A 26991-nucleotide genomic window follows, 5' to 3' on the forward strand; every position below is an offset into this window, starting at 1 on the left:
ACTGGGGGTCCCTTCTACCCGACGAACGCAGCCGGGCTGGCCACTCGCCTGGCCTCTGATGTTCTTGCCAAAGACTGGATGCACCCCCTGGAGGACTAGGTAGCTCCAGAAGTGGTCTGAGCTGTTCTCTGCTGTGGCTAAGAGGATCTGCTCTGGTGTCAAGCCGACCTGGGTTCAGTCGCACATCCGCTTCTCAGCCGGTGCCATCACCTTTCTGAGCCTTCCTCTATTCACCTGTGGATACAGGAAGAACCATGGGACCCACTCCCTGCAGTTGATGGTCTCTAGATGCGGTGTGGTCATGCCTGTAAAATACTTAGCACCAGAGCACTTGGGGTGTTCTGGAAATGACTCCCTGATGGCCAGGCTCAGTGGCTCATACCTGTAATCCTAGCACTTTGGGAGGCCGTGGCGGGTGGATCGCTTGAGGTCAGGAGTTCAGGACCAGCCTGGCCAGTATGGTGAAACCCCATCTCTACTAAAAATACAAAAATTAGCTGGGTGCGGTGGCACGAGAACAGTGTAGGCAACAGAGACCCTGTCTCTACAAAAAAAAAAAAAAATCTTTAAATTAGCCAGGTGTGGTAGTGCACACATGTAATCCCAGCTACTGGGGAGGCTGAGGCAGGAAAATCGCTTGAACCCAGCAGGTGGAGGTTGCACAGTCAGTCGAGATTGTGCCAGTGCACTCCAGCCTGGGGAACAAAGCAAGACTCTGTCTTAAAAAAAAAAAAAAGGAAAGGACAGACCTTGGGGAAAGTGAGGAGCAGGACCAGAGCTCTGGTCACAGACCCTGAGGGCAAAAGAGTGACTTCCAATATCTCTCCAGCCTCTTTCCTGGTAGAATGTGAGTGTCCTGCCTGCCCATGGGCAGATAAAAGACAGAGGCCACTAGCCACACGATGAGTATATGAGCAGTGGGCTCTGGCCAACTCTCAGCCTGATTCAGCTCAGGGCATGAAAGCACCCAGGTACAATGCTGCTCAGGTACTCCAGAGACAAGGAGGGAATGAGTATTTTTTCCAATTTACATGTGGGGAAACAGTGGTGTTTACAGAGGCAGCTGGCTTGCACATTTAAAACCCTAAGTTCTGGCCTTCATCTGCTAATCTTTTGCTGTGTGACCTTGGGCAAATCACTGCCTGCCTCTGATCTTCAGTTTCTTCATCTGAGAAACATCTCCCCAACCTTCCTTCCATATGGGGCCTCTGGGATTCCCTGATCTGGCTCAGGTATGAGGACAAGTGAGTAGAAAATCCTAGATAACCTGATCAGTGCCTTGTCACCACTGGAATCTCTGGCTGGGAGGGATATTTGGTCTTGGACATCCTCTGTGCAGAGAGCTGCAGAGCTTGTGGGGGAGAGCTCACATTCAAAACAAAGCAAAGACAAAGAAAACCCAACACCCTGTTTGTGTAGTGAGTCAGCCAAACACTTGCTAGGTTGTGTGTGTATGGGGGGGGGGGTGTTTAGCTGTCCCAGGACAAGCTGGGGCTGGTGGGGTGGAGAGGCACAACCTAGAGCTTGCAGGATGAACAACTGGGGAACTCAGCACAGCCCTCCTCCAGGCACCTCCCCTCCCCACACCACTTCAGCCAGCTGGGAAAAATAAAAATCAAGTGATGGGTGAATTTACTCTGCATTCCTTAGCTCAGCCAGACTCCTGCTGGCTCTGCAGAGAGAGCTGTTTTCATTATCACCCGCTCCCTCCCCCATCACAACCCCCCCTTCCTCTCTAAGCCCATTCCATTTTCCCTGAGGTGGAGGATGAGCCCTTCGGAGGGCCAGCCTGGGACTTGAAGTCAATGTAGGGCCCTAAAGGGTTAGGTTGGCCCCTCCTCAGGCTTCCTGTTCCTGGGAGCTCCAGTCTCCCCTCTGGCCCAGCACATTCAGGGGTCCAGGGCAGCTCACCCCCAGGACTCTGTTGGTCTCCTTGGCCAGCTCCTCGCTCAACGTGTTTTCTTTTCATGTTTATAACTAGGTCTCTCCTAAACTGGATTTTGAGTTTCCATCTAAGAAGTGCTTTGTCGGGGCTGGGAGGAGGAGGGGGGCCCCACAGCCTCCCTGGTATTTCTGAAGGGCTGCCCAGCACAGAGGTTGGAATGGACAGACAGGTAACCACATGACACCCAGGCATGGCACCGCAGACCTCTCGGGGGGCTGCTTCTTGCTGTATGTTCTTGGAATGTGGCCGAGAATTTTCCATCTCTACCTCAGTTTCCCCATCTGTGAAAGGGCTGCCGGTGCCTCACTCCCTCCAGCATCAAGGGGTGGGAAGGGGGTCTTTGGTCAGCCTGCTGATCAGGGAGCCAAGGACAAAGGGAAGCCCAAGGCCTGTGGGAGCCCAGCCAGGGGAGCAGGAGGGGCTAGAGCAGGCAGGCGGTAGTGTCCGGGCCTGGATCAGATGTTCCAGGCCAGGCCAGTCCCGGGGGTTTAGGTGTTGCTTCGCCTCCGCTCAGGGAGTTTCCGCCTGTGGGTGTAATTGGAAACAGCCTCTCCGGCAGGCGAGGGCCACATAGTGGTAGAGTCCTCCTTCGACACATCAAGACTGTGAGGCCAGGCCAAGCCCCACTGGGTATCTCTGCAAGGAGGGTCTTATCCCAACACTCCCTTTGGCTGGGGCATCTGGGGCAGAGCCTTGAAGAGCATCATGTGTGCCAAGCCATGTGCCCAGCACTTACATGCAGAATCTTACACATCTCTTGTGCTAACACTCTGAGGCTTCAGCGGCCCCTCCCCATTTTATGATCTTGAACACTGAGGCTCAAAAGAGTCTGATTGAGGTTGTTCAAAACTCCTAAACAGTGGGAGCCTGAATAGTTGAAGCCCTGGAGCCTCTAGGAAGCCTCCAGATAGCCTGGGGAGCCAGAAAGCATCTGAACCATAGGGTTGGAGTAGGGCCTAGGCATCTGCAGCTCCCAGGTACACTCGCAGGCAATTCTGAGGCATGGCCCCCAGTTGAGAACTCATGGAGCGAGTAGGGATCCATGGAGGTTTGTGGAGCAAGAGTAAAGTAGATTACCAAAGAGGAGCTTTTGGGAGATTCGTCCAACACAGGAAGCTGCTGTGTTGTCCAGGCAGCAGTTAATGTGGCCTGAACTAGGGCTATGGCTGTGGAGTGGAGAGCAGGGGACAGAGGTCGGAGATATTTAGGATGAAGGGTCAGAAGAACACGATGACTGACAGATTATCCAGGGTAAGAGGGAGGCTCAGAGATCCAGGCTGGGCAGGAGGGCAGGTAGACATGAGTCTGGGAGAAGATGCTGGGTCCAGTCTTGAGTGGATTGAGTTTGGGGTACGTCTGGGCATCCGGGGGAGGTGCTTAACTGGCACTGTGCTCATGTTCTCGGGGAGGTCTTTGCCTCATGGTGAGGTGGGGCTGGCCATGAGGAAAAAGGGTAGACCCAACTTCAAGATGACACAAGTTGGCCGGGTGCAGTGGCTCACACCTGTAATCCCAGCACTTTGGGAGGCCGAGGTGGGCAGATCACCTGAGGTCAGGAGTTTGAGACCAGCCTGGCAAACACGGTGAAATGCCATCTCTACTAAAAATACAAAAATTAGCTGAGCGTGGTGGCACGCACCTGTAATCCTGGCTACTCAGGAGGCTGAGGCAAGAGAATCACTTGAACCTGGGAGGCAAAAGAGGTTGCAGTGAGCTAAGATCGCACCATTGCACTCCAGCCTGGGCAACAGAGCAAGAATCTGGCAAAAAAAAAAAAAAAAAAAAAAAAAGACACAAGTTGAGCCTATTCAGTTGCTGGAACATTTCACAGCTTGAATGCCCTCTCCTCTACTCTAGCTAGACTCATCCATCTGTCTGCAGAAGAATCTCAAATACACCTTCATCTCACTGTGGAATTTCCTTGCAAATACCTGAGTATCTTTTTAAGCACAAACCACTCCTACTTCTGGGGACTTTGGCATCAGTGTGTGCTAAGCAAGCCTACAGGGAGAGATGCAGGGCCAAGGCAGGGACTTTCCTGCTTGGCACAACTCCAGACTTCGTGCCAAGGGCAGGATGGGCTGGGCCTGGTAGGAGCCCCAGGTTCTGTGCCCCCCAGGGACCCTCTCTACAGACCCATCTGTCCCAGCCCAGTTGCTCAGGGAGAAGCCCCTGTCTGGTGACTGTGGGTGGGCATGGGAGGGGCAACATGTAAACCAAGTTTTGGAGTCAGGCCATGCTGTGTGACCCTGGGCAAGCCCCTAGTCTTCTGTGATGCTCAGCTTTCTCCTCTCTAAGGTGGGGTTATCGTGAGAGCACAGAGAGGTAGAAAATAATGAGCAAAATGGCAGGAAGAGTTAACAGCAGTGATTTTGATAGCAGGTGCGCCTTAGAGAGCAGCTCTTCTGTGCCAGGCTCTATGCTGAGGCCCTGCATGCATTGATTGTTCAGACTCACCCTAAACTTATGACAAAGGGACTGTGATTCTCCCCATTTTACAGAGGAGGAAGCTGAGGCTCAGAGGGGTCAAAGCCAAGCAGGGAGGAGGTATGGGAACTGGGAGTTGAGCCCGGGTCTGGCTCTTCCCCCTGGCGCTCTGCTGCCCTCCAGCCAAGCACAGGATGTAGCAGTCACAGGAAGGGGGATCCTGCCTGGGTGCCTGGCAGCCGGCGCTGGGAGCAGAGGCCTTATTCCAACTCCTGGCCCTTGTCAGGGACTTGGCCGCCCCCATCAGGAGGTAGCACCTCATCTGAGGAAGGAAGGAATGTCACGGTCCGATGTGGAGGCAGCTGCTGGTGCGGGTGGGTGTTGGGAGTATGGGTGGGTCCCCAGGAAGAAGCTTCCCTGACCTGGCCACACAGAACACACCCACATCTACCCACTAGGCTCTTGACCCCATCTGGGGGAGTGGGTGGAGTGGCAAAGGGTCCCAGCAGAGCTGGGAAGGGGACCCGGGAGTCTTGAAAGACAGGCAGAGTTAGGGCACTAACAGAGGCCTGAGGAATGTACAGGATCCTGAGCCTGAATGTTGGTGTTCACAGGCAGGGAAGAATTGGCCCGGAGTACACTTCACCCACCGAGAACCCAGGACACACCCACAGCCACCCTCCTCCCCACACTCCCAACCTCTCACTTTCCCCTGCCCCTCCACAGGCTGCAGAAAAAGCAGTGGGGGCAGGCACAGTAGCTCACGCCTGTAATCCCAGCACTTTGGGAGGCCGAGTTGGGAGGACTGCTTGAGCCCAGGAGTTTGAGACCAGCATGACCAACATGGTGAAACCCCATCTCTACAAAAAATACAAAAATTAGCCGGACATGGTGGCACATGCCTGTAGTCTCAGCTACTTGGGAGGTTGAGGTGGGAGGATCGCCTGATCCCAGGAGGTTAAGGCTGCAGTGAGCTGTGATAAGGCCACTCCACTCCAGCCTGGGTAACAGAGCAAGACCTGTCTCAAAATAATAAGAAGAAGAAGAAGGAGAAAGAGAAGGAGAAGAAGACTGGTTCACACTTAAGATGGACTCAATATGTGCTAGGCCCTGTTCTTTACTTTTGTTAACTCATTTAATCCTCACAACAACCTCATGATGTGAAAGCCCATTTTACAGATGAGGAAACAAAAGCACAGAAATATCAAGTTGCCTACAATCTCATTGAGGCTCCAGATGCCATGCTCTTAACCTTGTGCTCTAGCATGTCTGCAAAATGCAGGCTCATTTACCCAACAGATATTTACAGAGCTCCTACTGTAGGCCAGGCAAACACGGTTATGAAGACATAGGAGGAAACCAGACAAAGGCCCTGCCTCTAATGGTACCTATTGCGAGGGGGAGACAGAATATACACAAAAACAGGTCTCATATTTCAGGTAGTAATCGGTTCAGTAAAGAAAACAAAGCCACTAGATGAAGGGATAGAGAGTAGCAGGAGGTGAGCAGTCAGGGAAGGCTTCTCAGAGGAGGTGACACGTGAGCAGAGAACTAAGTGATATAAGGAAGTGAACCATGGAAATATTGGGGGATAGGAGTTTCTGGGGAGGGTATGGCATATACAAAAGCCCTGAGGCTGGAGTAGAGAGAGCCGTAGAAAGGGAAGGTCAATAAGGAGTGGTTCAAGAGAGAGTATCAACTCACATGAGCCTTGAAGGCCATGGTAAGGGCTTTGAAGGTCACAACACCTCCCCAACACACACAGAGGTAGGTTTGTTTTGTTTTGTTTTGTTTTGTCTGAGACAGAGTCTTGCTCTGTTGCCCAGGCTGGAGTGAAGTGCGCGATCTTGGCCCACTGCAATCTCCGCCTCCCGGGTTCAAGTGATTCACCTGCCTCAGCCTCCTGAGTAGCTGGGATTACAGACGCCCGCCACCACGCCCGGCTAATTTTTGTATTTTTAGTAGAGACAGAGTTTCACCATGTTGGCCAGGCTGGCCTCGAACTCTTGACCTCAGGTGATCCACCTGCCTTGGCCTCTTAAAGTACTGGGATTACAGGCGTGAGCCACCGTGCCCAGCCAGAGGTATTATTTTAAAGTGTAATGCATGTGAAACCTGGTATATAAGTGATCAATAAAAGGTCTCCATAATTTTTATTATCATAGTAAAGCAAACATAACAAAAATTATCATTTTTAAGTATACACTTCAGTAGCATTTGGTACATTCACAATATCATGCAACCATCACCGCTATCTATTAATAGTTCCAGAACATCTTTGTCATCCCAAAAGGAAACCCCATACCAATTAAGCAGCCACTCCCCATTTCCGTCTCTCTCTAACTCCTGGAAGCCACTAATCTGTTTACTGTCTCTATGGACTTGCCTCTCCTGGATACAGCATTTCATATTAATGGAACCATATAATATATGGCCTTTTGTGTCTGGCTTCTCTCACTTAACATAATATTTCAAGATTTATCCATGTTGTAGCTTGAATCAGTACTGCATTCCTTTTACTGTTTTTTTTTTTTTTGAGACAGAGTCTCACTCTGTTGCCCAGGCTGGAGTACAGTGGCCTGATCATGGCTCAGTGCAGGCTTGACCTCCCAAGCTCAAGTGATCCTCCCGCCTCAGCCTCCCTAGTAGCTGGGACTACAGGCTTGCGCCACCATGCCCACTTAATTTTTGTATTTTTAAAAGAGACAGGGTTTCACCATGTTGGCCAGGCTGGTCTCGAACTCCCAACCTCAGGTGATCCACCCACCTCAGCCTCCCAAAGTGCTGGGATTATAGGCATGAGCCACTGTGCCCAGCCCTACGTTCCTTTTTATGGCTGAATATTTCTCTATTCGGTTGATGGACATTTGGGTTGTTTCTACCTTGTGGCTACTGGGAATAATGCTGCTGTGGACATTCACTTCCAACTCTTTGTTTGGATACCCATTTTCAGTTCTCTTGGGTATATACCCAGGAGTAGAATTATTGGATCTTATGGGAATTTTATGTTTAACTTATTGAGGAATCGCCAAACTTTTTCACAGCGCATTATTTAAATTGTCGAGCCAGCTGAGGTGGCACATACTGTAATCCCAGAACTTTGAGAGGCCAAGGCAGGAGGATCACTTGTGGCCAGGAGTTCAAGACCAGCCTGGGCAACATAGTGAGATCCCATCTCTACAGAAAATTTAAAAATTAGCCGAGCGTGGTGTCATGCACTTATAATCTCAGCTACTTGGGAAGCTGATGCAGGAGGATTGCTTGAGCCCAGGAGTTTGAGGTTACAGTGAACTATGATCCCACCACTGCATTCCAACCTGGGCCAAACAGCAAGACCCTCTTTCTACAAAAAACAAAACAACACAAAAAGACTGGGCGCATTGGCTCATGCATGTAATCCTAGGACTTTGGGAGATGGAAGAGGGAGGGTCACTTGAACCCAGGAATTCAAGACTAACCTGGGCAATATGGCGAAACCCCATCTTTACAAAATATACAAAAATTAGCTGGGCATGGTGGCACATGCCTGTAGTCCCAGCTACTAGGGAGGCTGAGGTGGGAGGATCACTTGAGCCTGGGAGGTCAAGGCTGCAATGAGCCATGAGCAGGCCACTGCACTCCAGCCTGGGCAACAGAGAGAGACCCTGTCTTTAAAAATACACACACGCCGGGCGCGGTGGCTCACGCCTGTAATCCCAGCACTTTGGGAGGCCGAGGCGGGCGGATCACAAGGTCAGGAGATCGAGACCACGGTGAAACCCCGTCTCTACTAAAAATACAAAAAATTAGCCGGGCGCGGTTGTGGGCGCCTGTAGTCCCACCTACTCGGGAGGCTGAGGCAGGAGAATGGCGTGAACCCGGGAGGCGGAGCTTGCAGTGAGCCGAGATCGTGCCACTGCACTCCAGCCTGGGCGACAGAGCGAGACTCCGTCTCAAAAAAAAAAAAAAAAAAAAATACACACACAGAGACATAGACACACACACACACACACACACAGCTATTATTATTAAAAGGCCTTCACCACCTCTAATTGCACCCCCTCCCACCCGCCAAACACTCTCATCCCAAGGCTGGCTGGCCAGCTGGCTTCTGCCATCTCTCCCTTCCTCCCTGCCATAGCACTGCCTAGTAGTAACTCACTGGAGCCCCTCTTGCTCCCCACAACAGGTGTTTGGGGACCTGGACCAGGTGAGGATGACCTCAGAGGGCTCCGACTGCCGTTGCAAGTGCATCATGCGGCCCCTGAGCAAGGATGCTTGCAGCCGAGTACGCAGTGGGCGGGCGCGCGTGGAGGACTTCTACACGGTGGAGACCGTGAGCTCGGGCACTGACTGCCGCTGTTCCTGTACCGCGCCTCCCTCCTCTCTCAATCCCTGTGAGAATGAGTGGAAGATGGAGAAACTCAAAAAGCAGGCGCCCGAGCTCCTCAAGGTAGACTTGGTGGGGTGATGGAGGGAGTAAGGGCCTATCATGAGCTGGAGCCTGCTGTCTTGCCAGTGAAAATTCCACATGCTCTGTGAGGCGGGTGCTGTTACTGCCCCATTTCACAGATGAGGAAACTGTGGCTCCCTGAGGGGAAGCCACTTTTTGCCAGGAAGTGACAGAGGCAGGATTCTTCTGCTAGTTTATCACCTATTCCAATGTCTTGTATTTTACCCAAACCAATTCAACTGTTGGCACCTAGCTATACTTTAAATTTTGTGGCAGTGTATTGTTTTTATTTTATTTTATTTTATTTTATCTATTTCTTGAGAAAGAGTCTCGCTCTGTCGCCCAGGCTGGAATGCAGTGGCATGATCTCGGCTTGCTGCAACCTCCATCCCCCGGGTTCAAGCGATTCTCCTGCCTCAGCCTCCTTCGTGACTGGGATTACAGACACGCACCACCACACCCGGCAAACTTTTGTATTTTTAGTAGAGACAGGGTTTCAACGTGTTGCCCAGGCTGACCTCAAGTGAACTGCCTGCCTCGGCCTCCCAAAGTGCTGGGATTACAAGCATGAGCCACCATGCCTGGCCTTCTCTGAGTTCTTAAACCATACTGTGAAATATAGGATCATCTCCTCATTTTAGAGGTGAGAAAACTGAGGTTGAGAGAACTTAGGTAACTTGCCCAACCTCACATAATGATGGACAGCCTCCATGCTTTTGTGCAAATTAGAAACTTTCCACCAGGCATGGTAGCTCATGCCTGTAATCCCAGCACTTTGGGAGGCTGAGGCTGGAGGATCACCTGAGGTGAGGAGTTTGAGACCAGCCTGGCCAACATGATGAAACGCTGTCTCCACTAAAAATACAAAAAATTAGCCAGGCATGGTGGCGGGTACCTGTAATCCCAGCTACTCAGGAGGCTGATGCAGGAGAATCACTTGAACCCAGGAGGCAGAAGCTGCAGTGAGCTGAGATCACGCCACTGCACTCCAGCCTGAATGACAGAGTGAGACTCGGTCTCAAAAACAAATAAAGAAACTCAGGCCGGGTGCGGTGGCTCATACCTGTAATCCCAGCACTTTGGGAGGCTGAGGCGGGTAGATCACAAGGTCAGGAGTTCGAGAGCACCCTGGCAAACATGGTGAAACCTCATCTCTACTAAAAATCCAAAAATTAACCCCGCGTGGTGGTGCACATCTGTAATCCCAGCTACTTGGGAGGTTGAGGCAGGAGAATTGCTTGAACCCAGGAGGCAGAGGTTGCAGTGAGCCGAGATCGCACCATTGCACTCCAGCCTGGTCAACAAGAGCAAGACTCCATTTCAAAAAAAGAAAAGAAACCCTTGAGGTCCCGTAGGAAGATGAGAAGAGCCACCCGCTCTGGGCAACACAGCCCCGTACCAGGGCCCCCCGCCAGGACCCATGGTTTGGTTAGACATGTCTGCGATAGATGTCAGTCCCCACAGCCAGTGGGCACCTTCATGCCATTTGTGCCATGCTCAGGTAGGTGCTTAGTGGGTCTGGTGGAGCTAAGATTTAAACCCAGGTCCTGCTGCATCCAGAGCATGAGTTCTAAACCACCTTGCTTTCCTGTCTTCCTTTTTGTAAAGGACCAGATTGTTTGGTGTCTTTTTTTTTTTTTTTTTTTTTTTTTTTTTTGAGGCTGGATCTTGCTCTGTTGCCAGGCTGCAGCACAGTGGTGCAAACACAGTTCACTGCAGCCTCAACCTCCTAGGCTCAAGCAATCCTCCCACCTCAGCCTCCCAAGTAGCTGAGACCACAGGCTCAGCTAATTTTAAAAACGTTTGTAGGCCGGGCGCAGTGGCTCATACCTGTAATCCCAGCACTTTGGGAGGCCAAGGTGGGCGGATCACGAGGTCAGGAGATCGAGACCATCCTGGCAAACACGGTGAAACCCCGTCTCTAATAAAAATGCAAAAAAATTAGCCAGTTGTGGTGGCGGGCGCCTGTAGTCCCAGCTGCTCAGGAGGCTGAGCCAGGAGAATGGTGTGAACCCGGGAGGCAGAGGTTGCAGTGAGCCAAGATTGCGCCACTGCCACTGCACTCCAGCCTGGGTGACAGAGTGAGACTCCATCTCAAAAAAAAAAAAAAAATGTTTGTGGAGATGGAGTCTTGCTGTGTTGCTCAGGCTGTTCTCAAACTCCTGGGCTCAGGCAGTCCTCCCCCCTCAGCCTCCCAAAATGCTGGAATTACAGGCGTGGGTCACTGTGCCTTTCCAGTTTGGTGCCTTTTGAAAGTATGTTTTTCTTTTATAAACTACATCTATTTTGCCTGTTTGGTGTCAGAAACTGTGAAAGGTCTGAGATGTTACCCTACTTGTAAGCTAACAAGTTAGCCTGCCAGTTTCATGGAAGCTGGCAGAAGATGCAGCCTCCTGGTTCAAAGACAAAGGACTTTATTACAGCAATTGCCAGGCTTCCCCGGCTCCAATTGCCATGGGCTAATGCAGTGAGGGTCAGATAACACCTGCATGTATAATAATGTGTGTTACAGAGAGGAGCCCTGAGCTTAGAGAATCTGAGTCTTTTGTAACAGGCACCAAGGATGCCTGCCCTTTCCTCTGGAAAGAAACAGTGTCTGTCTTCCAGAGCTGTTCACTATACAGCTAGATGGCTCAGCACGGAGACAGTCAGTGCCTCTGCACGTAAGTCACTCAGAAAAGCAAGAGATCCGTGAAGAACTGTCTCCCAACGCGTGGCTAAAAATGTTTTCTTTAAATTCAACTTTAGTTTTGTTTTTGTAATGCCTGAATGAATGCCAAGCTCTCAGAATTGGGTGGGGAGTCAGGGGGAATGAATTTTAAGCAAAGTGGCATCTTGACAGCTTGGCAGTCCCTGGATCACACTGTCTCCATGGGTCTCACTTAGGACCCCGCAGACTCAAGGCACCCAGGCCATAGGCCAGTCTTCAGTTATAGGAACAAACCCAATTTCTGCTCAAGTCAACTTCTCGATAACTGAATTGTACACGTTTGACATGAGGACACAAAGCCCTTTCATAAACGCTGGCTCATTTAATCCTTGCTACAACCCTTTGGAGAGGGGACTTATGGTACCAGCTTTACTAGTGGGAGAATCTGAGGCCCAAAGAGGGGCTGTGGCCTGCAAGAAAGTGTGGCAGTACTAAGATTTTTTTTTTTTTTTTTTGAGACAGAGTCTCACTTTATCACCCAGGCTGGAATGCAGTGGCGCAAACTCAGCTCACTGCAACCTCCACCCTGCTCCCCCTTTCAAGCGATTCTTATCTCAGCCTCCTGAGTGGCTGGGATTACGGGCGTGCGCCACCATGCCTGGCTCATTTTTTTTTTTTTTTTTAGTAGAGATGGGGTTTTGCCATGTTGACCAGGCTGGTTTCAAACTCCTGAACTCAAGTGATCCACCTCCCTCGGCCTCCCAGTGTGCTGGGACTACAGGCGTGAGCCAAGTATTAAGATTCGAGCCCAGGAATTCTCTACTTTGTCCCCTGCCCATTGAAGGGTCATGAGACCTCTTTCTTAGCCAGGAGCCCGCAATCCCTTATGCCTTCTCAGTGCACAACTGCCACAGGGCTCTGGGTCAGCAGAGCTGGCTTAGGGTAATGGGGGATTGACCCGGCAGGTGGGGCTGGAGGACGAGGAGAGGATACGCTGCCTCACTGGTACCCCAAGGGTGGGAGTGGGTACACTTTCAGAGACCCCCCAAGAGGAGAAGGCGGCAGAGGCAGTAGGAGAGAGGGCTGGGGCTTCCTCCTGTTCAGTTTGGCTCCCCCTCCCTCGGCAGGACATTCTCTCTAAGCATCCCCCAAAGGAGGAGGCTAAGGGGAGCCCATGGGATGGGGCTGGGGCACCTACCCTATATCCCATCCCATCTCTACCCCAGCCCTTCCCCTCAAGCTAATAACTCCAGCTGTGGTTTGTCCTCAGCAGCACGGCTATGGTAGGAGACACACTTTGAGTAGCATGACTACTGTCCCCATCTTGTCTGGGGGTTGGAAGGTGCCTGTCACCTCCCCACTCCTTTTTCTTCCTGATGGGACCAGACATGGATCCTGCCTCGAAGAGTCCCCAGGCTTGTGAGGACACAGCTGCTGACCCCAGTAATGGCAGGGTGATCAGTGCTGGGCCAAGGGACATCCCAGGGACTGTGGGAGCCCCAAGGAGGGGATAGAAGGATAGAGCTGGGCCTTGAAAGATGTGTAGGAGTCCCTGAGGCAGAGAGGAAAGAGGGCATTTCTGGGTAATGGCAAGCGGGGTGGGTGTGGCACCGGCTTTCTCTCTTCTCTGGCCACACCCGCACCTGTGACTTCCTCTAGCACAGCGCTTCTCAAGCTATCTGTGGTGAAGGGCCAGTTTCTTAAAGATTAAAGTTCTCTCAAGAGCCAATAGTTTCGTAAAATGCTATACAAATGAATTATTAGAAAAACTAAATGAGGCAGACCAGGCGCAGTGCATCACGCTTGTAATCCCAGCACTTTGGGAGGCCGAGGCGAGTGGATCACCTGAGGTCAGGAGTTCGAGACCAGCCTGGCCAACATGGCGAAACCCTGTCTCTACTAAAACTACAAAAAATTAGCCAGGTGTGGTGGCACACACCTGTAATCCCACCTACTTCAGAGGCTGAGGCAGGAGAATTGCTTGAACCCGGGAGGCAGAGGTTGCAGTGAATGGAGATCACGCCATTGCACTCCAGCCTGGGCGACAGAGCGAGACTCCATCTCAAAAAAAAAAAAAAAAGAAAAATGAAATGAAACAAAGGCAGACATACACAGGATAAATCTAGTGTTTTAGTGTGAGAGTCCACAGAGATAAAATTGCTCTGTCAAGTGCTATAAAAGTTCCTGAAAAACCTACTCCCATTTTCTATAATGATTGTACCACAGGCTGGTATTAAGCAGTTTGAACCTGTGCTGCTCAGCAGATCGCACATTGAGTGGCATGGCTGGAAGCACCATCTTTCTCCTCTCCTCCAGGTCATAGCACAGGCTGCTCCCTTTACTTGGCATGTCCTTTCCTGGGCAACTTTGCTTAATTAGTGCTCCTCCTACAGAGCTCGGCCCAAACAAAACTTCCTTCTGGCAGCCTTTCCTGATCCACACCTGCACCCAGAAAAGATCAGCACCCATCATTAATGATCTGGTCACCTGTGTGTCAGTCACTACCTGTGCCCCTGATTCTGGCACCTGTGTGTCACTGCTTGTGTCCCCGATCTAGGCACATGTGTGTCACTACCTGTGCCCCTGATTCAGGCACCTGTGTGTCACTACCTGTGTCCCCTGATCTGGATGCCTGTGTGTCACTACCTTTGTCCCCTGATCTGGGCATCTGTGTGTCACTGTGTCCTTGGCAGCCTGTGAGGGACCAGGGTGCCCCGCGTTGGTCTTGCTTATCACTGTCCTCAGTGCCTGGCTGAGTAAGAATGTGCTGGCCTGGAGGAGGGTGGCACGGGCAGATCATGGAGGGGTCAGATGCCAGACTCAGGAGATGAGAAGCCACATGTGGGCAGTGGGGAGCCACAGAGAGTCATCTGGCAAGGGACCGACCCTCGCCAAAGCCAGTGTTGGTGGCCGCGAAGGCACCAGAGTGAAGCCGGGAGCTTCCCATGTAGCCCCTGGGAGGAGCAATCAGCGCTGCTGGGCTTCATGAAGGCCGCTCTGTGTCCACGCAATGCTGAGCTCTGTCCAGACACAACTGCTCCTTACCATGGCCCTATTGCCCCATTTCCTAACACAGAAAACTGAGACACAGAAGCGTCTGTGGGCATGGTTCTCAATCTGTGTTCCATAGAGCCCCAGGGGTCCCATGCAGACCCTCGGGGCCAAAGCCAGGTTGTGGGAGAGCAGAGAAGCCACTGAGCCTATCTTTGCTTCCAGCAGAGACTCCCACCCCCGTCTCTGTTTTAGAGATCAGCTTCTGCTCAAAGAAAAGCTCTCTGGCTTAAAACAGTTTGAGTACCCCCTGGGAAGGTGGGAGTAAAACTGTTTTGGAAACAGCCAGCCAGGACCAGACTGGAGCACTGGCCTGTGCAGGCCCTGGGAAATGCCGGAGGGCTCAGGGTGGGGCTACGCGTGAGGGTGGGCCCAAGGAACTGCCCTTCCCAAGAAGCCAGGGAAGGCTAATTTCCCAACCAGCCCCTTGTGCCAACGTCTCCCTGACACTCTGGCATTTTGGCCATCTGGAGGGAGTGTTATATCCTGATGAGGCGTGACAGAGAGGAGAGGGGGAGGGGCAGCTGTAGGGCAGAGCCCTGGGCTGGGCAAGGGATACCCAGCGGCTGCTCCAGGTCCTGCTGCTGACCTGTTGTGCAAGGCCCTCTCTCTCTCAGCTGCCATTTCCCTGTCTGAGCATGAGACAGGAGCCATAAAGCATGATAGGAAAGAGACGGTGATTCATGATATCTCCCCAGCCGAATGTTGGGAAAGAGACGTGGATTGATATGAATTTGGGTTCTACTCCTGGTTCTACCTTTGAACAGCTGGGTGGCCTTGGGCAAGTCACTTCCCCCCTCTAAACTGCAGCTTCTCCATCTGTAAAATGAGGGTGAAAGTTGTCCATACGTGGTGTTAGTTCGGGCCACCAGAGGCAGGCTCTGAAGCCAGAGATTCATGTGCAAGTGATTTAATTTGAAAATACTCCTGGGCTGGACGTGATGGCTCATCCCTATAATCCCAGTGCTTTGGGAGGCTGAGGCAGGAGGATCACTTGAGGCCAAGGTGGGAAGATCATTGTTCAAGACCAGCTGGAATAACATAGTAAGATCCCATCTCTACAAAACATAAAAAACTTAGCTAGGCAGGATGGTGCACACCTGTACTCCTAGCTACTCCAGAGGCTGAGGTGGGAGGATTGCTTGAGCTCAGCAGTTCGAGGCTGCAGTGAGCTATGATCGTGCCACTGCACTCTTTCCTGGGTGACAGAGTCTCTGAAGAACAAATAAACAAAAAAAGAAAATACTCCCCAGAGAAACTGGAAATGAAGTGAGAGAAGCAAGGTGGGGAGAGGAGGGCATCCAAGTGAGGGTGTGGTCTTGGGAAAAGTGCCAGCCTCAGTCACATCCCCAGAGGAACTCTGGAGTGGGTACAACCGCTCAGTTCGTCCCCACTGGGACTAGTGAGTTGGGATTATAGATGTCCATGTCAGTAGGTCATTGCCTCAAGGCAGCTGCAAGAGGATGTATACTCTCTGGCACTTTGGGGACAAAGCAACTCTAAAGAGAGTCACAGATGCAGGCACACGGAAGCCAGGGATGGGCACAAAAACTGGTAAGAGGGATCTCAGAAGATCTGGACAAACTCCTCCAGTGCCCACTACACACCTCATGAGGTTGTTACAATGATTAATTGGTATAACTCCTTAAAGCCCTTAGCACAGCACCTGGCACATGGTAAGGGCTCAGAAGATGGAACCTGTGGCTTTTCTTGTGATTATTAGCAGGCTGGGGCTGGTGAGTGCCCAGGGCCCATACCAGTCACTCTGAGGCTATGGGGTTCTGGAGTTCTCTTTTATTTTAATCATTATTATTATTATTATTATTATTATTATTATTATTATTTTGGAAGAGCGCCTCACTCTGTCGCCCAGGCTGGAGTGCAGTGGCATGATCTCAGCTCACTGCAACCCCCATCTCCCGGGTTCAAGCGATTCTCCTACCTCAGCCTCCCAAGTAGCTGGGACTACAGGTGCACACCACCATGCCTGGCTAATTTTTGTGTTTTTAGTAGAGATGGTGTTTCACCATGTTGGCCAGACTGGTCTTGAACTTCTGACCTCAGATGATCCACCCGCCTTGGCCTCCCAAAGTGCTTGAATTACAGGCGTAAGCCACAGCGCCTGGCCCAGGTTCTGGAGTTCTTCATTGCAGCAGGGCTCCTTTTACCCTCTGTGCCTGGCTGGCCACGTGCTGCACTCTTTGCCTAACCATCCCCCTTCCCTGGGCAGCTGCAGTCCATGGTGGATCTCCTGGAGGGCACGCTGTACAGCATGGACCTGATGAAGGTGCACGCCTACGTCCACAAGGTGGCCTCCCAGATGAACACACTGGAAGAGGTAAGGGCGGGGCTGCTGCCAGAGGCCGGGCTGGTGTGATGCTGGGGGCCGAGGGCACTGTCCGAAGGGGCCCGGGCAATCCAGGCTTCACCCTGGTGACCATGGGAAGCCACACTCCAGCCAGGAGTTGGGGGAGGGAAATGCTGGCCACAGGGTCCAGCCTCTGGGGAAGAGGTCTAACTGGCTCAGGGGCCTACAGGAAGCTGAAGTCTGAGTGGAGAAACCGAGGCACCTGCTGGTTGTATCAAACGGGTTCAGAGGGAGCTGGAGCTTGCAGTTGCCCGCAGCGTACCAAGATCAGGACCCACAACTCTGGGTATACCATTCACACGAGATTCCTTGGTGGCTGGGCATGGTGGCTCAGTGTCCTGGCGCAGTGCCTCACACCTGTAATCCCAGCACTTTGGGAGGCCGAGGCAGTCGGATCACTTGAGGCCAGAAGTTTGAGACCAGCTTGGTCAATATGATGAAACCCCATCTCTACTAAAAATACAAAAATTAGGCATGGTGATGCATGCCTGTAATCCCAGCTACTCAGTAGGCTGAGGCAGGAGAATCACTCAAACCTGGGAGGCGGAGGTTGCAGTGAACCGAGATCGTGCCACAGCCTGGACGACAGAGCAAGACAGTCTCAAAATAAAAAATAAGATACCTTGTCGGAGTGCCCCCTGGGTTGGTAAAACATGGCGGGACTGACCGAGCCCACTGGGCTAGTGCCCAGCTGCTATGGAGGCAGAGGTGCTACGTGTCCTGTCCTGGTCAGGGTGAAAGTGCTATAGGACTGGGCAGGGGACCAGGACTGCCCCTGGGGACAAGGACAGAGTTGGGCGAGCATGGGGGTCTGAGCTGCAGGTTCGAGGTTTGTATCTCTGCTGGCACAGCGTCACCTCCGCCTGTTTCCTGCATCCGGCCTCTGCTGGGCCACTGGGAGTCTGGGGACATACAGCTGCCAGGAGCGGGCGTGGGGGCTTCCTTTCCCAGCTTCCTTTACAGAGGGAGGGGGCACCTGGGCATCCTGTGCCCCAGGGTGGGAGATTAACCCCTTCCTCACCCCAAAGTTGGGATGACAGTGGCTTTAAGTATTCAAAAAGTGTTTGGTATGTACCTACTGTTGGCCAAGCCCCTGGCAGCAGGGGAGAAAGCTGACACTTGGTGAATTTCTTCTGTGTCCCGGGATTTCCTGTGCAGCTAGTACATTCCAGGCCCTCCCATTGCTGGCTCTGAAGTTATTCTCCTTTGATCTCTCCTCTTGTAACCTCAGGAAATGTTAACCCACTTCATGTAACTCTGAGCCAGACGATCAGGAGGGTATATCTGCTAGGCCTGGAACAAACCAGAGATGGTTTCCACAGCCACAGAAAAATGACTTTTTAATTATCTTCTGTTTTGCATTATCTGTGCTTTGCTTCTGTTAACCATGGTTTACTAAGTGATAACCTTATGGAAAAATTAAAAGCAAAAAGCTTTTGTTCACCCTGGGAGGAGGTGGGGAGAGAACAGCTGGCTCCCTCTGCCAAAGGGAAGAACCTCCTAGGGGGTCAGCAGCAACTTGGGGTCTCAGCTTCCCTCTGCTCTCTTCCCTGACACCAGTAGTTCTCAACTAGGGGTGATTTTACTCCAAGGGGAAAACTGGCAATAGCTGGAGACATTTTTGGTTGTTACAACTTAAGTGAGGGACAGGATGAGTGCTACTGGGCTTCTACTGGTTAGAGGCCAGAGATTCAGCTAAATACCCTGCAATACACAAGATAGTCCCCAAAAGCAAACAGCTATCTGGCAAACGTCAATAGCGATGAGGTTGAGAAAATCTGTCATACGCTTTGACTTCTGTCATCCTGGGATCCAGTTTTTTGTTGTTGTTGTTGTTTTTGTTTTGGAGACAGGGTCTCGCTCTGTAGGCCAGCCTCAATGTCCCAGGATCAACTGATCCTCCCACCACAGCCTCCCAAGTACCTGGGACTGTAGGTACACACCACCACACCCAGCTCATCTTTTGTGTTTTTTGTAGAGATGGGGTTTTACCATGTTGCTCATGCTGGTCTTAAATTCCTGGGCTCAAGCCTTCCTCCTGCCTTGGCCTCCCAAGGTGCTGGGATTACAGGCATGAGTCACTGCACCTGGCCCCTGGAATCTAGTTTAAAATGCACTTTCGTATTCCATAGCCTTTCTGGTCCTCACAGTGACCCTGCCATTTAGTTGTTATGATGATGACATAATAGCCCATTTTACAGGCAGGGAAACTGAGGCTCGGAGAAGTAGTTATTAGCCCAAAGTTACCCAGCCAGGAAGTAGAAAGCAAAGATTTGAACCCAAGGGTATCTGACTCCTGCCTGTTGCCTCTTGGTCCCTGAACCTGAGTCACCCAGGGCTGATTGGACATCAGTCACTTTTAGGTTATCTTTTCCTCTGTAACAATTTCTACAAATGAAATTGTGGACCCATAATTCTATTGTTCCGTGGCTTCTCAGCAAACTGGTGTTTTCTGCCTCTGACTTCGTGTCTCCTGCTTTAGCTGAAAAGTAGACTCAGACGAAAGAATCCCAGGTCTACTAGAGCTTTGGGGAACTGAGACTGATACCTGCCAGGCCCCCCAGGTTTCCAAGTCCTCTATAGTGAACAAGGCCAGCTTGGGCGACAGCCCAGCAAAGGAGATCCCTAGATAGCGGGAGGTTTACAGAGCGAGGAGCATTGCGGTTCTAAGCAGTCTGTCTGCTCCTGGCAGGATTCAGAACCAGGAGTAGATCCAGGAGCTGGTGTGGGAGCTGCTAAAAGTGGGCAGGGAGCCAGAGTCCCAGCAAGGGGAGATGAGGCAGGGAAGGAGAACAGGTCTGGGAGTAAAGACAGGACTCAGTGCAGGGAGAGGAGCTGGTACGGCCCAGGAGAGAAGTTGGAGACTTGGAGGGGGCAGAGATTCACCCTCAGCAAAACCCCAAAGGGTTTTACTCCATCTACATTGTTTGAAGATTTTACAAGCAGAAGGTATTTATGTATTATGTATACAATTTTAAAGTAAATTTAAAGTAGCAAAAGATTGGAAGCAACTTGAGTAACCATCCATAATGGGCAGGGGTGGTGGCTCACGCCTGTAATCCCAGCACTTTGCAAGGCTGTGGTGAGTGGATCACTTGAGGTCAGCAGTTCAAGACCAGCCTGCCCAACATGGCAAAACCCCGTCTCTACTAAAAATACAAAAATTAGCCAGGTGTGGAGGCACGCGCCTGTAGTTCCAGCTACCCAGGAGGCTAGGCAGGAGAATCACTTGAGCCCGGGAGTAAGAGGTTGTTGCAGTGAGCTGAGATGGCACCACTGCCCTCCAGCCTGGGCAACAGGGTGAGACTCCGTCTCAAAAAAAAAAAAAAGTAACTATCAATAAGGGACTGGGTGGCCAGGTGCAGTGGCTCACATCTGTAATACCAGTGCTTTAGGAGGCCAAGGCAGGCAGATCACTTCAGGCCAGGAGTTCAAGACCAGCCTGGCCAACATGATGAAACCCTGTCTCTATTAAAAAAAAAAAAAAAAAAATAGCTGGGCATGTGGTGGGTGCCTGTAGTGCCAGCTACTCAAAAAAAAAAAAAAAAAAGAAAGAAAAAGAAAAAAATAAGGGACTGGGTAAATAAATTGTGACCTCTCAAGCAATGGCATACTGTGTGGCCATGAGAAGGAACAGAGCACAATATATGCAGATATGCATCAGTTCCCAAAATAGGCCGTTCAGTAAAAAAGCAAAGTGGTAAAAATATGTGTGTATGTATACATGTGTTCCTCTGAATACACAGACTCTCTTTAGAAGGATACACAAGGAACCTATAATAACTGTCGGCACTGAGAAATAAATGTGGGAGGGTGACATTTTTATAGCCATTTATATCTTGTAAATTTAGTACCATGCACACGTATTTTTTTATTCCTTCACTTTTTAAATTCAAAAAGTTCATAAATACAGGGTCTCTTGGGGCCTATTTTTCCTGCCCATGCTTGCTGGGACTGCCCCCAGCCCATTCAGGGGACTGGACAGCAAAGCCTAATGACCGAAGCTGGGGTGTCCCTCCAGGCTGGGGGTTCAGAGGAAGCTGGCCCAGGAAAGACCTCCAATCCTGCCCCCTCCACAGAGCATCAAGGCCAACCTGAGCCGGGAGAACGAGGTGGTGAAGGAGAGCATGCGCCACCTCAGCGAGCAGTTGAGGCACTATGAGAATCACTCCGCCATCATGCTGGGCATCAAGAAGGAGCTGTCCCGCCTGGGCCTCCAGCTGCTTCAGAAGGATGCCGCCGCCGCCCCCGCCACCCCTGCCACGGGCACTGGTAGCAAGGCCCAGGTGAGGCCCCAGCTCTGATCACAGGGCAGGAGCTGGCTGAGCTTGGGAGCTCAGTGTGCCAGGACGTTGGCCCTGAGGGCCAGCTTGGTGGGGGTTTGGGGTTGTAAGATGGGGTTGAGGGCTGGCACAGCTAGAGAGTCCCTGGCAGGGTGAGGTTCAGGGGGTACCTGCTGTACAGCAAACACAGCACAGGGAATGGGGATAGGCCTGGGGATCCTGCCAAGGGGGCTGGTCCCTAAGCCAGGTGTTTGGCAACCTTCTCATTCCCAAGTTTGAAACTAGTGGGGACAAGCTTGTGGAGGCGGTGCCCCCTGCCTAGCCCTCAGAGACCAGGTTGGCTGCAGCAAAACTGCTTCTAGCCTCCCCTGCTGTGGCTGGGCCCTTGGCTGGGTTGAGCCTGCTCAGAGGGAGATGGGCAATGCCTCAGGGACCCCTGCAGACTGATACCCATTCATCTAACCCACCCTGGGGTAGAGAACTCCAGTGCACCCAGGCACTCCACCTCCAAGCTCAGAGCACACAGTGAGCAGAGGCACTGGTTCTGTCACTAGGCAGAGTCACCCGTGACAGATAACCTGTGTGCAAATGTGATAAACATCCTCTCTGTAGGCAGATGAACTGCAAAGCTGGTTCTCCCTCTGAGCAGATCGATTAGAAAGAACAACTACTTTTGGGTGAGCCAGTTGCACAGAGGCTCCAGCCTTTGCTGGGTATGTGGCTTGGCGAATGGAGCGCAGACTGGATTCAACCCCTTTCGGGCTCCTCTGGCCAGTCACCCTTGGGCAAGACACAAGCCACACCGTTATTCACGCTGGCCTTGTGTTTCGGTGAGTGACTGAAGAAGGGAGCTGACATTTGTGAAATTCCTACCTTAAAACTTGACTTTCTCACAGACATTGTCAGTGAATCCCATTGTCACCTGGGAGGAGGGGTGACACTGCCCATTTGGCAGATGAGGCACGGAGAGAGGTCACATGGAGAGGCGGTGGCGGAGCTGGGACTGGCAGCTAGGTCTGCGTGACTGCCAAGCCCACCCTCTTCCTCTCTTCCTCTCCACATCTCGGTCTCCTTTGCTGACACTGTGATAATGGGGCCATTTGTGTCTGCAACTGGGACCGCCTAGGTGCCGATAAAGCGGCTAGGAAGCCTGGGCCTTGGCCCCCAGCTGGCTTCCTGCTCATTCACGTGCCAATTCCGCAGGCGAGAATGAAGCGTGTTTTGGCAATGGTGCAGAAGGGACCCGGCTACTGTACTTGCCGTATCTGCTGGAGTTTCTGCCTAACAATGAGTGATGTCACAGGCCCTGTGTTCTTGTGCCAAGCCAGCATCAGAGGCATTTAAATAGGAAGTGAAAATAACAAAGCACAAAACGTTAGAAATGGCATATCCTAGAGGTTGGGTGACCAACCCTGTCCCAGTTTGCCTGGGACTGAGGGTTTTTCCAGGATGCAGCACTTTTAGTGCTAAAACTAGGAATGTTCCAGGCACTCTGGGATGAGTTGGTCACCTTGCCTAGGTGCCTAAGAACCTCTCCCCTGCCCGCATACTAAGACCACTGAGGAAGAGAGACAAGGCTGGGAAGGTGAGCAGGTAGAGGAGGCTGCCTCCCGGGGAGCTGGTCCTTCTGGCCTGCCCCCCAGGGGGAGTGGACAGGAGTTGGAAGTGGGACAGGAATCTAACCTATCAGGTTGGACTTCCAGCCTGCAAGGGAACTAAAGAGCCGGGTGAGGAAACTGAGGCAAACCAGTCATGGATGTAGCCACCATGGTGGGGTAAAGGAAAGCTGTGACTTTATGAGCACTTGGGACATAGGGCCTGGGGCAACACGGCCACCTCCAGCCCCCACATTCTGAGCCCCCAGGACTCCCCATAACATTTCTTCTACTGTCCTTCAAGTCTGAGACTTCTCTTCCCTTCCAGGACACAGCTGGAGGAAAAGGCAAGGACATCAGCAAGTATGGCAGTGTGCAGAAGAGCTTTGCAGACAGAGGCCTCCCAAAACCTCCCAAGGAGAAGCTGCTGCAGGTGGAGAAGCTGAGGAAGGAGAGCAGCAAGGGCAGGTTCCTCCAGCCCACAGCCAAGCCCCGCGCCCTGGCCCAGCAGCAGGCTGTGATCCGGGGCTTCACCTACTACAAGGCGGGCAAGCAGGAGGCTACCGAGGCGGTGGCAGGTGAGTAGGAGGGGAATGGGGACCCTGGGGAGTCGGGGATGGATGCCTCCTAGGAATCCCCTCATCTTCTCTGCAGTCGGACCACCCCAGATTCAGTTACACCCATTGATTACCTGTTGGGTGCTCTCTGCTCATCCACATAGGGGGATAACACCCCACTCAGGGGGTCACTGGGATGAAATAGCAAAACCAACCTGCAGGGCCACTCGGTGGCTTTCCAGTATTTACAGCTGTCTTCACCTTTGCTGAACTTTTCTTTGTGCATTTGAAGATGTGCCGAAGGTCCACTCTGACCAGGTGACGGGGAATGGTAGAGACACAGTCCCTGTCCCCACACATCTCATAGTCTAGTGAGAAAAAATACCTATGACCAGGCAGCTGCCACAGTGGGGGGCAGGAGAATACCGGGCTCCTGAGAAGTGACAAGGGCTTTGGGGGCATCTCTCATTTCCTCTCCATCTCCTCCCTCTTCTTATATCCCCAAGGAAGAGCCCGCAGACTCTTGTATTTTTCCTGCAGCTCTCTGCTGGATCACGGAGAAAGGTGACAAAGTAATTGGCAAACAAGAGACACAAGTTTCAAGATACCCCAAATTTCTGATCCATCTCTACCGGTTGTGGTTCCTGATTTCCCCACTAAGACCCTCCCCAGATGGCTGCTCTCTTATGATGTCCCAGAGGGGCGTCCCAAACCTGCTCCTCCCCTTCCTGGGTCCTGCTGACCACCTCCTCCTGCAAAGCCCTCCTTCCAGCCCATGTGCAAGGGGCGCACAGACGTGAAACAGTCAGGGACCAGGCTCCTTTGAGAGCCTTCTTGTTTCCTGGCCTCTCAGGACTCAGGGGCCTCTTCCCCCTGGTCCCAGCTGCTGGCCCAAGCCCTGCCAGCTTGGTCTGGACATGGCACAGAGCCTCTGACCTCTGGCTGGGACACTGCCTAAGAACAGCTGCAGGCATCTGACTCTGCCAGCAAGGCCTGTGGGAACAGGCGCCCTGTCCTGGCAGGCTGCTGAGGCCAGGCCTCCCTGTGGTCCTCCTCAACCAGAGGGATGACCCCCATCCCCACCAGGGCCCAGTCTGCCCACAGCAGGGCCTGTGCAAAGAGGAAGCCCAAAATGGAGAAAAAAAGAAGTCAGGTTATTGTCCTCAAGTCAAGGGGTCTCTGAGCTCCTCCCCAAGCTGACCAGGCGGTCCCCTGGGCACCACACCGTCATAGTAATAACAGCACCATTCCTTTGTCTCCCTGGTGTCACAATTTTTTTTTTTTTTGAGACGGAATTTCGCTCTTGTCACCTAGACTGAGTGCAATGGTACAATCTCAGCTCACTGAACCCTCCGCCTCCCAGATTCAAGCAATTATCTTGCCTCAGCCTCCCAAGTAGCTGGGATTACAGGCACATGCCACCATGCCCAACTAATTTTTGTATTTTTAGTAGAGACTGGGTTTCCTCATGTTGGCGAAGCTGGTCTCGAACTCCTGGTCTAAGGTGATCTGCCCGCCTCGGCCTCCCAAAGTGCTGGGATTACAGGAGTGAGCCAGCCGTACCCGGCTGGTGTCACAAAAGCATTTCCCTAAACCCTTCCTTCCCTTCCTTCCTTCCTTTCTCCCTTTCTCCTTTCCTTCCTTTCTTCCTTCCTTCCTTCCTTTTTTCTTTTGAGACAGGGTCTCACTCTGTCACCCAGGTTGGAGTGTAGTGGCATGATCATGACTCACTAAAGCCTTGACCTCCTGGGCTCAAGTGATCTTCCCTTCTCAACCTCCCTAATAACTGGGACTACAGGCGCCCATCACCACACCTGGCTAATTTTTTCTATTTTTTAGTAGAGACTGTTTTGCCATGTTGGCCAGGCTGGTCTTGAACTGCTGGGCTCAAGCGATCTGCCTGCCTCAGCCTCCCAAAGTGCTGGGATTACAGGCACCAGCCACTGGATCCAACCCTCTAAGCACTTTCGTTCATGCCGTCACATTTGATTCTGGCAGCAGCTGCATTTTCCATGGCAGAGTGAAAGGAGAAGGCCTGTAAAATGGGAACAAGAGCTTCTCTCTAGAATTGAATCTAGCAAATGACAGAACTGGTACAAAGCGCTTGATGCATAGGAAGGAAAGAGATCTCCTTTTTGGTACCTCGTATTTGCTGGAATCTGTGCAAATGTTTCTGTACATTTTTCTGTAGTCACCACCACAGTCCAGCATGGTGGACTCATGACTCTCAGTTCACAGAGGTGGCCCAGGAAGGCAGGGGGACTTGGCTGAGGCCACCTGGCTGGGTTTAGAGCCGTGACTGTGAAGTCCTCCCTGCCTCCCACTTTGAGACCTTTCGACCACTTGAGGTGTAGGGAGGCCCCCCCTCCACTCCCTGGGGCCCCTGAGATGGGGGACCAGCAGACCTGAGGGAGACCCACATGGCAGCAGGTGATACTGGGATGTGAGCATGGGGTCTTCTCTCTGCAGACAACGCCCTCCAGGGCACTTCCTGGCTGGAGCAACTGCCACCCAAGGTAGAGGGCAGGTCCAACTCCGCAGAGCAGGATGAGGCTGAGCCCAGGTCTTCAGAGGGAGTGGACCTGGCTCCTGGCACCCCCACCTCAGTCCCTGCCACCACCACCACCACCGCTCTGACCACCCCAACCCCCACCACCAGTCTCCTGCCCACCGAGCCACCTTCAGGTCCAGAAGTCTCCAGCCAAGGTGAGTGAGCCTCACAGGGGTCAGCACATTGTAGCCTGTGCCCGAATCCAGCCCACAGCCTGTTTCTGTGAAACCCTCAAGGTAAGAAATGCTTTTTTTTTTTGAGACGGAGTCATGCTCTGTCGCCCAGGCTGGAGTGCAGTGGCCGGATCTCAGCTCACTGCAAGCTCCGCCTCCCGGGTTCACGCCATTCTCCTGCCTCAGCCTCCCAAGTAGCTGGGACTACAGGCACCCGCCACTTCGCCCGGCTAGTTTTTTGTATTTTTTAGTAGAGACGGGGTTTCACCGTGTTAGCCAGGATGGTCTCGATCTCCTGACCTCGTGATCCACCCGTCTCGGCCTCCCAAAGTGCTGGGATTACAGGCTTGAGCCACCGCGCCCGGCCAAGAAATGCTTTTTACAGCTGGGCACGGTGGCTCACTCCTGTAATACCAGCACTTTGGGAGGCCAAGGCGGACGAATCACCTGAGGTCAGGAGCTCAAGACCAGCCTGGCCAACATGGAAAAAACCCCTCTCTATTAAAAATAAAAAAGTTAGCCAGGTGTAGTGGCGGGTGCCTGTAATCCCAGCTACTTGGGAGGCTGAGGCAGGAGACTCGCTTGAACCCAGGAGGCAGAGGTTGCAGTGAGCTGAGATTATGTCACTGCACTCCAGCCTGGGAGGCAGAGCTTTCTTTTTTTCTTTTTGAGACAGATTCTCACTCTGTCACCCAGGCTGCAGTGCAATGGTGAGATCTTGGCTCATTGCAACCTCCATCCCCCAGGTTCAAACAATTCTCCTGCCTCAGCCTCCCGAGTAGCTGGGATTACAGATGCCTGCCACCACACCTGGCTAATTTTTGTATTTTCAGTAGAGACAGGGTTTCACTATGTTGACCAGGCTGGCCTCTAACTCCTGACATCAGGTGATCCTCCCATCTCAGCCTCCCAAAGTGCTGGGATTACAGACATGAGCCACCACACCCAGCCCAGGTAGT

The 26991-nt window shown here is 52.2% G+C and overlaps 1 protein-coding gene across 1 annotated transcript in view; it reads left to right on the forward strand.

Moving 5' to 3' along the window:
- Nucleotides 1-26991, forward strand: part of LOC105463910 (olfactomedin like 2A) — a 38344-nt gene that overhangs the window by 599 nt on the left and 10754 nt on the right. Inside the window, exons 2-6 of the mRNA XM_011711335.2 lie at nucleotides 8541-8804; nucleotides 16736-16843; nucleotides 20953-21159; nucleotides 23080-23329; nucleotides 25778-26014. Coding sequence (XP_011709637.2) covers nucleotides 8541-8804; nucleotides 16736-16843; nucleotides 20953-21159; nucleotides 23080-23329; nucleotides 25778-26014 — 1066 coding nt within the window. The remainder of the gene's footprint in view (nucleotides 1-8540; nucleotides 8805-16735; nucleotides 16844-20952; nucleotides 21160-23079; nucleotides 23330-25777; nucleotides 26015-26991) is intronic.

Source organism: Macaca nemestrina, chromosome 14, assembly GCF_043159975.1.
Source record: "Macaca nemestrina isolate mMacNem1 chromosome 14, mMacNem.hap1, whole genome shotgun sequence".
NCBI lineage: Eukaryota > Metazoa > Chordata > Mammalia > Primates > Cercopithecidae > Macaca > Macaca nemestrina.